This window comes from Fusarium solani, assembly GCF_023522795.1.
Source record: "Fusarium solani strain SB1 chromosome Unknown bctg00000009, whole genome shotgun sequence".
In the NCBI taxonomy this organism is placed as follows: domain Eukaryota; kingdom Fungi; phylum Ascomycota; class Sordariomycetes; order Hypocreales; family Nectriaceae; genus Fusarium; species Fusarium solani.
Genome location: NW_027072144.1, coordinates 3,065,630 through 3,081,221, shown reverse-complemented (window position 1 = coordinate 3,081,221; position 15,592 = coordinate 3,065,630). Strand labels below are relative to the sequence as shown.

Sequence of the window (15,592 nt, the reverse complement as noted above, 5' to 3'; positions counted from 1 at the left end):
TGCTTGAGAAAAGTCTTTTTGGGTCGGAAATGGGGTATGCTGAGTAGATAGCCTTAATCATCGGTAGGCCTTAGTCAACTATCGCCAATCTAAGTGTCGAAGTGACTACAAGGCCTCCTACTTTATACTCTATGCTTACTCCAAGTACTAACTTGATTCTCACTTTAAGACGTCATGTACATTGTTTTTTTTTACTCCTGTTTCTAAAACCTTCAATGGCATTCTCTCCTTTTCGACGAGAACTACCCCTGCTCGAGCGAGGCTACCGTTCTACAAAACACACCCAACGTGCTTTACCCCCATGCCCTAAGTGCCCAAAACCCAGACGGATCCCCCCTTTTGGGAACTGGAAATTTATGCCATTTCTAGCCTGGCGCTCCGCCTCAATCCACTTTTGGAAGTGTTCGTAGAAGCCGTGTATGCCGACTCGTACGTGAAACTCGAAGACAAAACTAATTGCTTCACAACCATCTTCGTCATCATTGATTGTTGTAGAGAACTTGAATGCTGGCTTCCTACGCAGAAGTGTTGAAAACCAATGGGAATCGATAGAGGAGGAACCATGGTCTGTTTGTCTATACCATTTCTTCACGGTAGACCGAAGGCTTTTGGCTAACTTCTCTTTGTCCCGCCGGGTGTTGCTGAACAAGCATCGAACGCTCACGATGTCAGCTGTTAAATCTTTAAGATCGTCCAAGTTACCATTGCAGTTAGGTGTTGTTATTTCCTCTAACAAATAGCTTTGATGTATGGACCTTGAAATCAACGGAGTCGCCCGGCGTTCGTGGGATATAGAAGGGTTGACGGGGGTGGGGCTATTCATGGTTATTGATCTTGATTTAATAGATGACTCTCTCAGTAGAGTTGTGAAAGGGCAGCTTATTTATAAGTCGGTTCTATTATAGAGAAACAGGGATCTCTCTGACAGACTAGGAGCAATTTTCCCTAATGTAACAAGCCCTCGATTGGTAACATGTCTGATTACAGACGTCGCCGGTAGTTGCACATAACTGCTGTCCCATATTGAAAAAAAAAAAAAAAAAAAAACAGCTTAATTATCCGTTTGTTAATGGATCCAAGAAACAGCTCAAGTCCCGTTAGGTGATACGCCCGGATACGTCCGGATACGGTCGCGCTTTGGAGGCGCTCTGGCGGAGGACGCAATGGGCTAAGCGCCGTTCGTTGAAGGCAGCTTTTGGCTGCCAGCATGGAGAAGCTGCCTAGGAGGGCAACTGCTACGTGCAGGCACCTTATCAACAAGTCAACTACGACTCTGGGGACAGGGTCGTTGAATCACATACAAATCAAAACGCCACGAAAGCAATACAATCAGGGGTATGTAGAGTACTGTTCTCAAATCAAACAAATCAAATTCGGGGTCATATATAGGGATATTTGATAACCCTTGACACTGGATTTATAATTTGAAACATTTCATCAAATATCTCAAATATTTCAAATCTCAGCATCTGCACTCTCCCTACCGCTATTTCCAATCTCCCACTCGAGCTCATCTACCCCGCTTGGTGTAGTACTTATTGAGTTTCTGCCAGGCGGTGATGTATGAGAGCCTCAGATAGTGTCGATGAGACTTCCCGATGTCGTCAACTCCCCATAATCCTGATGGCTTGCCCGATCCATCACGTTGTGCCAAGCCACGACTTGAATTTCAGCGGCGTCAAGTGCAGGTATTGAAGTTGCTTTGATCATTAGATCCGGCTGGATGGCAGGGTAGGCGCTGTGACATTAATCTCATGGCCACTTAAGCTGCTGGATCTTCTCCCAGGGCAGCGCGAAAAGTAGAAGGTATATGGCTAAGCTTTACATCTTCCTGCCTTCTCTATAGATTATACCGTTATGCGCCATGCCAATCAGCCAATCAGGTTTACTACTCGCAGCCAGTCAATCAGGACGATCGTATAATTCACTCTATCGGTATGTGCTGGCTTATACTCGACAAGCTTTATACTATGACCGAGGATGTCCCCGTCTATGCCGCCGCCCTCCTTCTCGATCCTTCTAAAGGACAAGACTTTTATGGAAGAATGTTGGCCTGAGAAATGGCACGAGGATACGTTTCCTGCCATCCGTAGTCTCTGGAATGAAGAGTAAAATGACGATGTCAAGATACAGCTCTCAGCAAATGCTTGACTATGCTCGCTTTGCCGGTATTAATACGAAAGGATACTATGCTCTCAAACATACGCTTAGAACCGCGAAAGAAAGCCATACCGGGGCGCGGGGTAGGAGTGGTTTCAATCGCCCTATCTTCTTCTGCACCTACAGAGTGTCCTACACCCCTTCAATGGTGATATAGTAGGACATTCGTATAGCGTACCTGCAGTGATGCAGGATCAACGCACGGGCATAATCTATGAATGACTCGTCGAATTCATTCAATGTCTATGAAGCATGAACACAGCTCTTTCGAAGCGCACGATTTAACGGCTTCTTCAAGTTGAAACAAGCAGCCTCGTAAACAGCAGTAATGCCATCCCAGACCCTCGAACCCCGCCGGGTGTGTGGATCTGGCTGGGTAACGATCAAGCACCTGTGCTCCTTGGTTCGCAGATTGGAGCTCTAATTAAACTGCGCAAAGAGAGAGCATTCTATGAGGGCTGTGGACTTTCGTCAACTTTCCGACTTCAAGATGAGATTTGCGATCTCGCTGAATGGGCTTTCGGTTCTCAAGGTATACGTTCTCTTCGCACTATTGCGGTAGGCGATTTCTCGGCCACCGCTGAGTATCAGGCGAACAGGCTTCGCAATTTGGACAGCCACGGTAGGCTCAGCGTTCTGAAAGGGAGGGACAAAAGAATGGCTTACGCAGTAGAGAAGTATCGAGATTTTGGTGCAATCTTGTCCGGACGGCTTCCGCTTCTAAAAGGCTATTGCAGCTGAACTTAATCTATCCAAGTGTTACCACGGAGTACCCGGCGGCCAACAAATGGGCGCCCGAGCGCGCCATCCCCCAACTAGCCCCTGCGCCCATAGGTCCATGCAATACGTGTTCAACAAATGTAACAAGCAAAGTACGACATTGCTACGTGACAATGTCCTCATCCGAACGTCGAAAAGTTTAAGTTATCCGCCGTTTGATGATAATATACCATTCTGCCGAACTAGCAGCCGAATGCAAGGCTTGCTGCTCCTTGCTGTCTCTTTCAATGCCTCTTCTCGCTCTTCCAGATATTCGGTCTTTCAGTGTATTCGTGTTGTGCGTGTTGAGTATCTCTTCTCTTGCTTCCCAGTGACACCCCACATATTCAACACTTCCCGTTGTTCCTCATCTCTTGTACGACTCGGGCTTCAACGCGTTCATCCCACACCTTACTCCATCATCTTTTGTTTTTGATTTTTTGCCCATCCCCTTGATCCTATTGAAGTCATACAGCGCTTGGCCATCCGTTCATAGTCCAGACACCACTCATAACTCTACTTGTAATGCTCAAGTAGAAGTACTAGCTTCTATAAACCTCGGTTCTATATTGTCAAGCGCAAGGATCATAACCATCGTGGATAGCTTCACAGTCGGCATCGATGCTACACTGTCATTAGCGGTAGGCAACAGTCTGGTTCCTATGATATCGGCAGACTGAACACAGGTATAAGAGACCAACTCTTGTCACTTCTTTAGATAAAAGATTAAGTGCTCATCTGATCCTCATGGCCCATCAGTACCTGCGATAACACCTACTGACCGACTCACTTGTGTTATGGGCTTGGTCCCTCTGTAAGCGATAGGCTTCATAAGTAGCTGAAGCACCTACTGTACTTTCTACAACGGCGATTATAGCCCAATCTTTTGCCCCGTGACGTGTCGGCTAAGGTGCACCGTTACAGATAGTGTCAAAGGTAAACCTGATGGATGATAGTAGACGGTTAATGGAGACAATGTGTTCTTTGTTAGAGTTGAAGCCCGACCCTAAACTGAGCCCGAAGACCGTTAATGGAGGCGGAGAATAATTCGAGATATATTTCAGTAAATCTCGGTGGCTCCCCCCTATGTATACTGTTCATAAGCATTGTAGTATGCTGATACTTTGGCTCACATATATCAGGTGTTGGAAGCACTGAGAGTTCACCCTTAACTCCAGGGTCGATATTAAGTTTGAAGTCCTAGATGGGACAAGTCAAACATTTTAGCCCCAAAGGCCCTCTCATTGCGGCAAAAACAACTTAACCAAGAATAATTATAATTACTACAAGAACTACCCTATGTCAAGTACACTCAGCATCCCTGCCCGACACGGCACCGGACGGAAAAATTCGTTCGACGCCTCCCGACGCTGGCGCCTCCCTTCTTCACAATCCTTCCTGAACGTACTCGTCGTTCACAGGACAGGATAGCTTTGATGAGCGATCATGCTCTTTGATCGCTTCTAGGTTAGCTAGTCCTAGCCATAGCAGCACGCGCATCAGATTTCTTTCCCATATCGGCATGGAGACTTTGGAGGTCCATGAGCTATCGACGGCGTTAGGTTTTTGCATTGGTAGAGGGTCATTAAGTGTTACACACCTGGTTAGGCGATCTGCAACGTATCGGTTGAGGACCATAACAGCCCCCACCATGCTGATATAGACAGGAACACCAGCGTGCAGGCCAGAATCATGGATGGCAATAATAGCACCCAGGAAAACAGCATGCGCGTAGATCGTTGCGTTCGAGTGAATCTTGCCCACGCCGAACCTCTTGGCCAAGAATATGATCATTCGAGTGTAGAGGAACGCGTGGAGAAGCTTCACCGATGCCCTATGTATAGAGGGGCTTTGATAAACAAGCGCAGCTAATCCGATAAAGGGTCGCATCAGTGCGGGAGCTTGGTAAGACGGTCGTGTCGTTACGTCGCCCCGCAACAAGGTCTTTGAAAGGCGTAGAGTTGTGAATGCCTGGGCGAAGCATGCGACCGTGTCGATGACTTCTGGGACCACATCCCCGTCAACAGCTCGGGTGTAATATCGTGCAAGCTCAAACGAACCGGCCAGGATGTGTAGTGCCAGTGATGAAGAGCTTTGTTGGCGAAATTTGACATGGTAGACTGGCAGGCTGCGCCGGGTATGGTACGTAAAGATCAAGATATACACTGAGCATATCAAAAAGTATTGTGTCTTCTTGTCAGACGTCAGCAACTCCCAGTAACCTTCCAATGAGTGCCGGGCATGGCCCATGACACTGGCGGCTGTCATAATTGTGCGAGTTACCAGTTTCACGAGGATAGCGTTTATTAACTGCTAGGTAAAAAAAAAACTGGGCGTAAAACTGATTGAAAGACCAAGGTAGATGATAATAAGGGCAGTGGCAGCAGCAGGAAGGAGATGATGATAGGAACTCAAAGGAAGGAGGGACACTCGTTTATTGGGGCGAACGGATCGGGTGGTCACAAATCTCAATCCAAGCACAGCAGCCGAGAACTACGCTTTGAACATGTAGTCAGGGCCTTTTCAGTCCATCGTCTGAAAAGAGTATACACCGGCTGTTGAAGTCCCATTTGCACCGTCCCACAAGAAGGTACACAGTCAGTTTCGCCTCATCGTGAAGTGTCCTAAAATGACTGCCGATTTCACTATATATATACCTCGTCGGACTTGTTCCCAACACTCGCTTCCTTTCCTCAGAGTGTATCCGAGGATCAATGTGACTTCATCCTGATTTCGAATTGAAGGCTTGTCAAATGACGTCTCACAAGTTCGACCAGCTGATTGAGGAAGCATGATGATCAACAACAAGCGAAGTCTTACCTTGATTCCCTTGTAGTCAAGGCTAGGAGCGACAGAAGCCTTTGGCTCCTCAGGACTACACATTTCTTACTCAGTTCATCCTGATCACCAAGTCTAGACAACGAGCCCAACTCGCTCGCTGACGAGACGGATAGGTTTTTGTTCTTACCTCTTGGAGCGGCTGGGGAGGAGACTGGGAGAATGATTTGCTTTACCTTCAAGAAGCATGTCTATTGCATTCTTTCGCTTTCATAAGCCAAGGCTTCGGATCAAGCGATACGAGTTTGGAAAATCTTTCCTTCAATTTAGGAGGGACCTAATTCTATTGGTCTTTTGACTTACTAGACGCCCCTTGAAGTCCTTTTTTTTTATTTTTATTTTTATTTTTTTTTATTTCACCTTACTTCTCCCCTCTCCTTGTTGGAAAGGAAACTATCCTCTCAGTCCTCTTCTACGGGGTCACAGCTTTCATTACCACCGTTTGCGAAAGCAAAAGGGGGCAATTTTACCAAGAGGACACTACTGTCTCTCCCTACATGGTCCAGTGCCATAATTCGGAAGAAATAGACAAGTTGGAAGGCAACTCAGGGTCCATGATCTCTCCACGCACGTAAAGAAGACAAGAAATCTGTATGGTATTTTACCAAGACCTAGTATCCCTAACGACGCGACGGCTGACTTGCTCATTACCTTCTTGTGACCTTACCAGTCCGACAATTAAAATGTAGAACCAAGAAAGTAAGTAGAAACACCAGATCCCCCCCACCCCCCAAAAAAAAAACCCCAAATAGGGAAGGTTCAAATTTATTGTTGTGGGAGTATCTTCGTTAATAAAAGTCCCAGTAAGTATCAGAGATGCTGTTAAAGGCTTGTCCGTCTTCCTGCATGTCTTCCAACACTACCAGGTGGCAAAACTCATCACCAGACCGTCTCCGTTCAATCACCTCGGCAGAGACCTCGAATGCAGGTCAGTAGCCGGATCTGTGATGCTAAAGCTGGCTTCCAGTAACAGCGCAATAATAGCCCTATCATAAAGAGCTATAACATCGTCAGGTACATCGAGCATCGCCGCAGCGGTCGAAGGCATTGGTGGATGTTGCAACGCAGCTTGAAGCCGAATTCAACCCTAAGACTGCTATTTAGCTTGAAGTCACCAACAGCGAGACTAAGTTGGATTCAACCTATCTGATGATTGAGTGAGTTATGCGGAGGCGGCGTGGCGTCGTCGGCTTCCTCGCTCGAGAGGCACAATAAGGTAGCAACCCCACTCACGAAATATCACCTTAAACCTGACTATTGAAAGCTTCTGAGTGATACCAGGCATATCCTTGAGCTCCCATACAAACTGACGATGTAGGCACAAGGCAAGGTAAGCGCAGTAAACTCAGAAAACTTTGAAAGGTTCTGACAGGGATAGAATACCTAGCTTCCCGAGCATCTCGAAGTCTGAAAGTGGAATTATGACCCAAGGTCAGCCGAAACCGTGGTCAATTTGTAAGCATCAGACCATGCAGACAGGATACTGGCGATGATACTATTCAGAGCCCATCGTCGCCCGTCAACAGGCACGGAGGGCGCCCAGTCCGATCTAGCAACTTACCCGCCTAACTCGAGGGTCACGAGGTTAACATCACTCGTCCTATCCACCGCCTTCAACAGTACCAACAGTCACAATTAAGTGAAGATGCCCTACGAAACCTACTTACCTCTATACCAGATGAATATACCTGCCCTTTCGCCCGTGATGTAAGTAAAAGAGAGGGCATCGCTGCCGCCAAGGCCGCTATATCTCTGCTTCCATCCAATGCACCTGGTCTGAGCTCAATATCTACTACACTAAGCTTGTGGACTCGCCCTTGTTTGTAGCCTTCATCATCCTACATCGCGAGTACTTGATGACGTATCTGGAAGGTATGTAGAATGCAGATGTTCAACACGAATGGACCCGCGATGCTAAGAGGGACTGCAAGGACCACTTCGAGCGTTGGTATACCACTGTCTCCCATAACACCGACCGTAGAAAGCAGCCGAACCACTCTGCATCGCGAGGCGTTAAGCACGAGATGAGTTGTTTGACAGGGTTGGCTAGATGCTCAGAGGCGCCGGATGCTACAGCAATATTAGCAGCCAGGTTCCTTACTAGAAGAGCTTCCAAAAAAAAAAAAATACCTATGAGGTAAAGCTTGAGGCCACGGATGACTCCTTGGGCGGCGGTGTATGGCGAAGAGCGAATACCAGGCGCTGTCACAGATTGCCCTCGATATCTTGGCTATACCAGCGATGGCTGCTGACTGTGAGAGGGTCTTAGGTTTGTCGAAGCTTGCGATGACGTCACAATGTCAGACAATGCATCCGTAGGCCCTCGAGTTCTTACAGTGCTTAAGAATTGGGGCCGGACTCGCGGCATACGGTTTGGCAATCTCCTCGTGGATCCCATTGGGAAAGAATGCCGCGAGGACAGCGGTGAGCTTGGATGATAACCGAATAGAGCCAATCAGGACAGAAAGCGACTCTCACTGTCATACTAGGTCAGTTTGCCAAGTTGAACCGAGTAAGTCAAGTTCAAGTAAGTTTGGGCTGGCGAGGAGTCAAGCAAGTCAAGTTGGGGGCCAACTCGACTTACTTGACTCAAGTTGACTTGGTGGCAACGCTGATCTAGGCTCCCAGATGATAGGCCATGCTTCTCGAGCAATTCCTTGTCGCAAAGCTCGAGGGAGAGTTCGTCTTAACCCTGACTGACAAGCCGCGGGCTCTCCGAGGAGGCCCGCCACTTGTAATCTATTTAAAGGCGGAAACGAAAGATGGCTAATCGGCATGCTTGTAGGACAAAATTTGTAACCGACTGAATCCTTCCGGAAAGGCGAAGGGCTAGGTAGTAACGCTGGGTTGAAAACCTGAACTGCTCTTCTCGTCTAGAAAGGCAGCGAGAACCTCCGACCCGGTAATGATGGTATTCATCTTCTGCATCAGCTACCAGAACACTGATTTGTTTACGTAGCGACAAAGAGAGCCTCCCTCGATCACGCGATGGTTGGTCGACGGGAAATCACGAATCTAATAATTTCCAGCAGCTTACGAGGCATACCGTCCGGGACTTGGTTTTTGGACTTGCCCACTCTGGAATCATAGTCAGTTCGATATTTCTGCATGCTGGTGACTCACTACCCGCAGATGACTATAGGGCTATTGCCAGCAATCACGTAGATCGTCGTTCAGACAGCCCACATTCCTTGGCTGACAGAAGCTACAGAATAAACTTTCGACGAGTTGACACGGGATGCATACCTGATTGTCGGCAAAGGGCTATCTAAGTCTTGAAGTGCTCGTGTGAACCAGGTTGAGTACCCGCTGGATATTTGTGTTCGTATCTGAAATGATTGACGGTAAGCAAGTACGGCCGAGCTTTGAGAAGCCGGCAGACTTACATTTGTGCGAGCATATCCCCTCGGCGGAACAACGAAGGATCATTTGGGAACAATTTCCTTCGACATGGTGGATTCAGTGTTTACTGAACAACACCTCACCTCGGGCTCGGATAGTCAACCAAAGCCGCCTGGCGACCTCTCCAGAGATGCAAGCTACCTCCAAATCCAGCGGCACGTTTTTCGAGAGCGAGAGTAAGGCGTTAATCAAGGGCTTGTCAAGCAACTGTTGGCGGGCGACGGGCGTAGCAATGGGACAGCGAGGATAGGCTACGCGCTCTCGGGCAAGTCTCTACTTGTTTGAGTGGGATGCGAAGGTCATCGGGTAAAAGAAGGTATGGATAAGTGAGAACAGTTTGTTCCCCTGGGCTTTGCGTCAAATTCCAATCCCTGATCATCATCAGCCGTCGAATCTAAGGTTTACATGACCATCGAAAGCCGAGACCAGGAACCCTGACCTCAAGATTGTCATTGCCCTTGATGGCTGGGCCTTTAGCGAACCCGGCTCATGGTAAGATACCTCCCCGTCGCCCGCTTTGAAGAAGGAGAACATGGCCACCTTGATCAGCAACCTTTAGGAGTTTTTCCCCAATACGAATTTGGCGATATCGGTAAGTATCATACATTATCATGCCACAGTAGATTCGGACTTAGCGCTAATAGCCAATCGATCACCCTTCACAGACTTTGGCGAGGCCTGCATTTGGGGGCTGCTTACATCCTGCTCTGGCAGTCTTGCCTCAGCTCTTGCCGCTCTAGTCGTTTGCGAGAAGACTAGCGCCTCTGGAGATCTCGCAAATGCTATGAGTCCTTGGTGCAGAAAGATCACTGACATTTTCACAGACTGGGGATGCCTCAGCGTTGACGACCGCGACGGCTCAGACGGGGATAGCAAGAACTATCTATAAAGTCTCACTGGTGACTATTAACGCGAGCAGTCGCGACTACATTATCACCTTGGTAGCGCCCTCTTCAGGCTAGCACTTTCGCCATTTCGATCTCAAGGGCATCGAGGCTCATATCAATTAGATTAAGCTCATATCGTAGGACTTGCACGGCGTTCTTGGATAGCGGCACCTCTATCGTAAGGAATTACCGCATACCAACCTGACCGAAATCGACTACGCCTTAAACTTAGCAAGTGCCATTGGAACACTCAACATCTATCTAACACCTTTGGCTGAGACACGAGCTCGTTGCAGCTCTGGTGCGTTGGCGTTGAGCCTTACAACACCATTCTCAGCTTGGGCTTCTATGACCACAGAGTGGAGGACGAGCAAGTCTCTCGGGCCCTGACTCGCAGGTAGAGATGGCTACTCACAACCTAACCTCTGTCCAACGGCCAAACCATCTCATCAGGGGAAAAGAGTGTTCGTCCTATATGCTGTCAGTGACAACATAAGTATTGTAGCCTTATGGTGAATTACCACGCCTTCTTCCCATCTGCATAGAACACACTGGCATTCAACAAAGAAATGGAGGTGACAGTTCTTGAGACGGTGACCAGCCTTCCATGGGCGAAGACAGAGCCTGGGGCTACTGTTTCGACTCCAACGTTAACTCCCTGGTGCATTTAGATAATGGCTTGGCCAAGGCCGCCCGAGGCCCGAAAGAATCATTTCCGTGCCTCAACTATCTTGCGTGTGGCAAGAACCGTAAGAAGAGCGAAGTACGCGGTGGGTGCGCTAATATGGATCTCGACTATGACTATACAGAGCTGCCACCCAAAGTTCGCACGAGGGGCCCTTGAACCCGAGATCTCTCGGCCGGCTCGCCGTCAGCCAGGGGAGAGTTCGCAAACGATCGGGGCGTATCCAAACTGGCAAAGCGCGAACATAGCAAGGCGACACTAGCACTGAAGAAAATATTTGACTGCTCTAGACAGTCTAGTGACATCAATTAAAGGTACGCACCGTATGGAGAGAATCAAGAAGGATTATCCCGTGTTTTCGACAAATGGGGAAGGCAAATGGGAATGTATCGAACAAACGATAGGTGGGGTACCTATCATATCGCGCAAACAGGACAACACCTCTCGGTCGTGATCGGACTAGGAGGTCGGAGCCTTGCAACTACATGACATAGCATGGGTGAAGGATGAGAACAGTTCCCTTGAAGGGTTCTGGAAAACCTATCAGAGTAAGTTCCTTTTATCGGTTAAGATGCTGCTGCTGCAGAGTTGGGGGTGTGGCCACACTCCTGGCTCCCACCCGCTTACCTGGCAAAGACACTGACACAGGATTAACTCCTGCAGCCATGCATGTATTTGAAGCAGAGCCCAATGTAGAGTTCTTCAATTAACGGCCGGATAAGGGTCAGGTTGAGAACCAGGGGACGACACCCGCAAAGTCGCAGCTCAATGTCCCCTGCATCATCATGACCGACCGAGTGGATCCTGAAAGCAGACATCTCGTATCCTTGGAAGCTTGGCGGGTCCAGAGCCTTCACTTACCTGCTGCTTGCCAAGTTGGGCAACGTGAAGAACCTTGATCGCCTCGCCACCAAAAGAGATGGGTATGCCCTCCAACTTTCCCTGCCTCGTTGTAATCTGATCAACCAGCTTTTCCACTTCTGCCTGTTTGCTTCTGGTTCTAGGCATGGCGTTCAAATAGCTAAATGACCCACCGGCGTGGAAGATGTCATGCGATACCTACGAGGCGCTCTATACTGGTAATTATTTGCGGATTTTGATACCTTTGATGTGAGTCTGGGTTCTGAAATAACGATTTCCTCGCTCCAGGGCGAGTGGAAGTAGCTTCTTGAAGCAGTGTTGACCTCGGGGGTACACGAGCCCGAGATCGATTTTGAGCTTCGGACTATTGTCGCCCTCGGGCAAGGTTCCTCTTCCTTCTTGGGCCGCCCCCTCTTCAAGGATATTGCTTGCTAACCACACGATGAGGAACTTAGGAGTGTAGAGCTGCTCCACAGAAATAGTAACCTGCTAGAAAACGTGGTAAGACGACTTCTGATGATGTGTGATCTCCGTGAGAACGCGGTTGGTCTTCTATGGCCACAGCCCCCGCATCCATCATTCCTTCAGTATGAAGAGTTATCTGTCTTCCAGATATCTCAATTCTTCGAACCTCATGGCCCCATCACAAGTGATGGTTGCGATCGCCTTGCCGCTGACATTCTAGAATGTCCCGTCACCGCCACGCCAGTAGTCCGCCCGGTATTTCTTTCTAGTCCTATGTTTAGCTAAAGCGAAGAGATCGTCAATGAAATTCAAGTCTAGTGAGTATGCTGGCTAGCGCTCGATCATCACTTCAGCTTTAGCAAGTTCTTTTTTGGGCTGTGGGGAGAAGAGAGAAGAAATGAAAGAAAGCACCGTCCACGAAGATGACTCTTTTTGGCTTTGGGTGCCTACCAAAGAAGGCCAGCTGCCCTAACCAGGGTACATACATCCATTTCGCAATAGGTCTGTAACTGGACACTGCGTTTGGTGGAACGCAGGCAGTGCGAGCTACATTGAGTACCCAACTTTACGCCCGTTTTTGGCTCCCGCAGTTTACGATGCCTATGTGTACCTTCCTTCAGCTTTTTTTCCTTTGCATCTTTTCTCCTTAAAATCCTAATTTTTCTAACTCTCTTTCTTTTTTCATCTTTTCCACCTTTGAAAAACAAGAACTACCGTATTCCTTGACGGCCACGCATGAGTACTGCTCAACTTGACAGGGCAATCGATGCGTAGCTATCTCCTCGGAAAGTGGAAGCGCATTGATATTCCAAGTTTGCATAACCATAATGACGGACATAATCTCCAAATTGCCGGTTGAGATCTTGAACATGATCATTGGATACGTTGAGTATTTCCCTTTGACACTTGACAACCACCTCGTCTGCCCGCTACAAGCCGGAAAGGGCACGATCAGCTAACTGGGTTAGGTCACCATTGACAAAGACCGCAAGTCACTCACTGAGGTGTCGAGAATTATACGTGACGTCGCGTTGCCAAAGTTCTGGCACTCAGTTGACGTCAGACCTACCGGACCATTCTCGTTGCACAAGCTACCACAGAACTTGCCGCCAACAATACCCTGGAAATACGTCAGGCACCTCCATTTCAAAATAGACTTTCATAAACCGTGGTGGGCAGATTGTCCTCATAATGCATCCTACACCGAGGATGATATATGGGCCGAGATCGAGTCCGACTCTGACCTCGACGCACCCGACGACGACGCCATAAGGTCCGACTATAGTCCATATGAGGGGTTTTCAAACCATTCTCGTCATTTTGAGCATCTTGCGTTTGCTGCCGGATTGATTGTTAATGAGATCGGTGATAATCGTCTAGACACCTTCAGGTATGGCAACGCGAGCATATGCTTGAATCGTCCGACTCTAACGATATGCGACAGTTGGGATCTGGAAACATGCATTCCAGAAGCTATTCTTGGTCCCCAGGGTATCATAACTACACGTCAGAGATTGCTCCGCGCTTTGAGTATCATCACAGACCCTGATTGCCATGACAAGCCAACCATACCGGCGACTCAAGGATCAGCCATCGATTTGAGCAACTTTCGGAAGCTGAAAAGCTTGCGGTGGAGAGCACCTCGTTCAGAAGATGCCCCGACCTTATTATCTGCCTTGTCAAGAAACCGGCGACATCTGGAGCGACTTGAGCTAGACCTAGGACAATGCGATGATGATGAGGATGGACATCCATCATCTCAACAGGAATCGATTATCCACGATTCTGCGTTCTTGAGAAAGCTTCTCCGCATCCAACCTACTCCGTCGATGCCGATGTTTCCAGAACTAAGAGAGCTGCTTCTTTTGTCTACCACCATCGGGCCTGGATTAGCTCGGGGACTTGATTTCGACACGTTGGTCACGCTTCGCTTCCGCGACTGCCACGGGTTGCCTGGATTTTTCGCCACTCTGGTGGAACTACGGGTGCAACCTAAAATCAAGGCGTTTGAGATTTACAGCAGTGCCGAGTTTACAAATTTTGGCAGTGAAGAGGAGGAGCTGAAAGACGCGGTCATGCGTTTTCTTGGCTCCTTCAACGGACTAGTCGATCTAGACTTGCGGCTAACATCAGGTCCGTGGTTCCCGAAACGTGAGTTTTGGTCAAGTATCTTGGCTCATCGGTCCACACTCCGGAATTGCGTGTTGGATGAGCTGTGGGCCTCTGGTTGGTCATCACAACTTACTTCGGAACCATTTTTCTTACGGTTGGGAAAATGTCCGTCTTCTAACCCTTTGGGGTTTCTCGACGTTCAGTGCCTAGGTTTGGAACACGAAATCAAGCATCTTGTGAGTAATCTGCGAAGTGACGTAGTCTCAGAAACGATCGTGTGATTTTGCCCCGTTCAATGGTAACTAATGTATGTTTTCTCAAGAGAACCATGCTCCTTCCGTTTGCTTCAAAAAGTTGCCTCGAGCTTCTCCATCTCCGTTTCTCATATTTCGATTCGAGGGTTTGGGAATGCATCAATCGAAGCTGGGGAGCACCCGCAACCGCAGCTACCAATATCGAGGAGACGGATTCGACCGGCGTTTTATATGGTGCTCAAGATTGGGGTTCTCAATTGCGCAAGGAGAGTGTATCCGGTGATATCTCTTCACCGTCAACTTATCGCCTTCAAAACGACTTTTGCGATCTCATCGAATGGGCTTTCGGCCCTCAGGGTATACGTTCTCTTCGCACCATCGCAGTTGGTGACTTTTCCGCCTCAGGTCCGTGTCAGGGCAGACTTTGCATTTCACTTGACAGTCACGGCACGCTCAGTGTTCTGAAAGGAAGGGACAAAAGGATGGCTTACCCGCTGCAGAAGTTTCGAGACTTTGTACATTCAGAAACCGTCAGTCTCAGCTACTATAGATTGTAATAGAACTACCGGTATTTCCCAGCCCTTCAAGGTGAATTTTGCAGCCAAGATAACTAGTTCTTCAACGTCCCCCAGGCAACATTCATTCCATTGTCATCTGCCAAATGCCTTATTCGGAGCTACAGATCGGACTGCTGTCGAAATCATGTCCTGCGTCTGACTGGATACCGGTAGCGAGTCTTCATGAACGAACCGACGGCTCATCCAAACAAACTTAAAAAGTTCCCCAGAAGTCAGATTTACGAGTAATGCCACAATGGCTGCCTCTCCCAATTGCTTGGTCACCGTCCGGGATTGGACAAGTCGTTAGAAGGTTGAAGGAATCGGCGTCAACGTCGGTGTTGGGCATGGGGTCGAAATTGTCGGCGACAAGGTTACCGGGGATGCGAATCCGGACTGGCTGTATTAGTAAATACCACCTTCTGGAGTACCATCACCTACGATAATAATATACCACTTATCTTGGGCTGGGTGGTATAGGACAGCAACCGGACAACCCTGGCATATTAAGATTCTAGGGGTAAGACAGTATACCAACCATTTCAACTCTGAAAATCGGATGATTTGATTCAATTTCATTCTCCAATCGTCCAACTCAGTTGGTATGATTGT

The 15,592-nt window shown here is 48.3% G+C and overlaps 3 protein-coding genes across 3 annotated transcripts; 2 read left to right on the top strand and 1 right to left on the bottom strand.

The window, feature by feature from the left end:
* Nucleotides 1-4,305: 4,305 nt before the first annotated feature.
* MRS44_014001 (uncharacterized protein) lies at nt 4,306-5,187 on the bottom strand (the record flags this gene model as incomplete). The annotated part of the gene is made up of 1 exon (XM_065617438.1): nt 4,306-5,187. The coding sequence occupies one exon, from the start codon at nt 5,185-5,187 to the stop codon at nt 4,306-4,308; it is 882 nt and encodes a 293-aa protein (XP_065473510.1).
* Nucleotides 5,188-9,648: 4,461 nt separating this feature from the next.
* Nucleotides 9,649-10,048, top strand: MRS44_014000 (uncharacterized protein; the record flags this gene model as incomplete). Its single annotated transcript, XM_065617437.1, has 2 exons — nt 9,649-9,751; nt 9,804-10,048. The coding sequence occupies 2 exons, from the start codon at nt 9,649-9,651 to the stop codon at nt 10,046-10,048; spliced, it is 348 nt and encodes a 115-aa protein (XP_065473509.1).
* A 2,836-nt stretch (nt 10,049-12,884) lies between these two features.
* Nucleotides 12,885-15,198, top strand: MRS44_013999 (uncharacterized protein; the record flags this gene model as incomplete). Its single annotated transcript, XM_065617436.1, has 5 exons — nt 12,885-12,977; nt 13,026-13,447; nt 13,502-14,208; nt 14,616-14,828; nt 15,155-15,198. 5 exons carry the CDS (start codon nt 12,885-12,887, stop codon nt 15,196-15,198), a joined length of 1,479 nt encoding a protein of 492 aa, XP_065473508.1.
* Between the last annotated feature and the right edge of the window lie 394 nt (nt 15,199-15,592).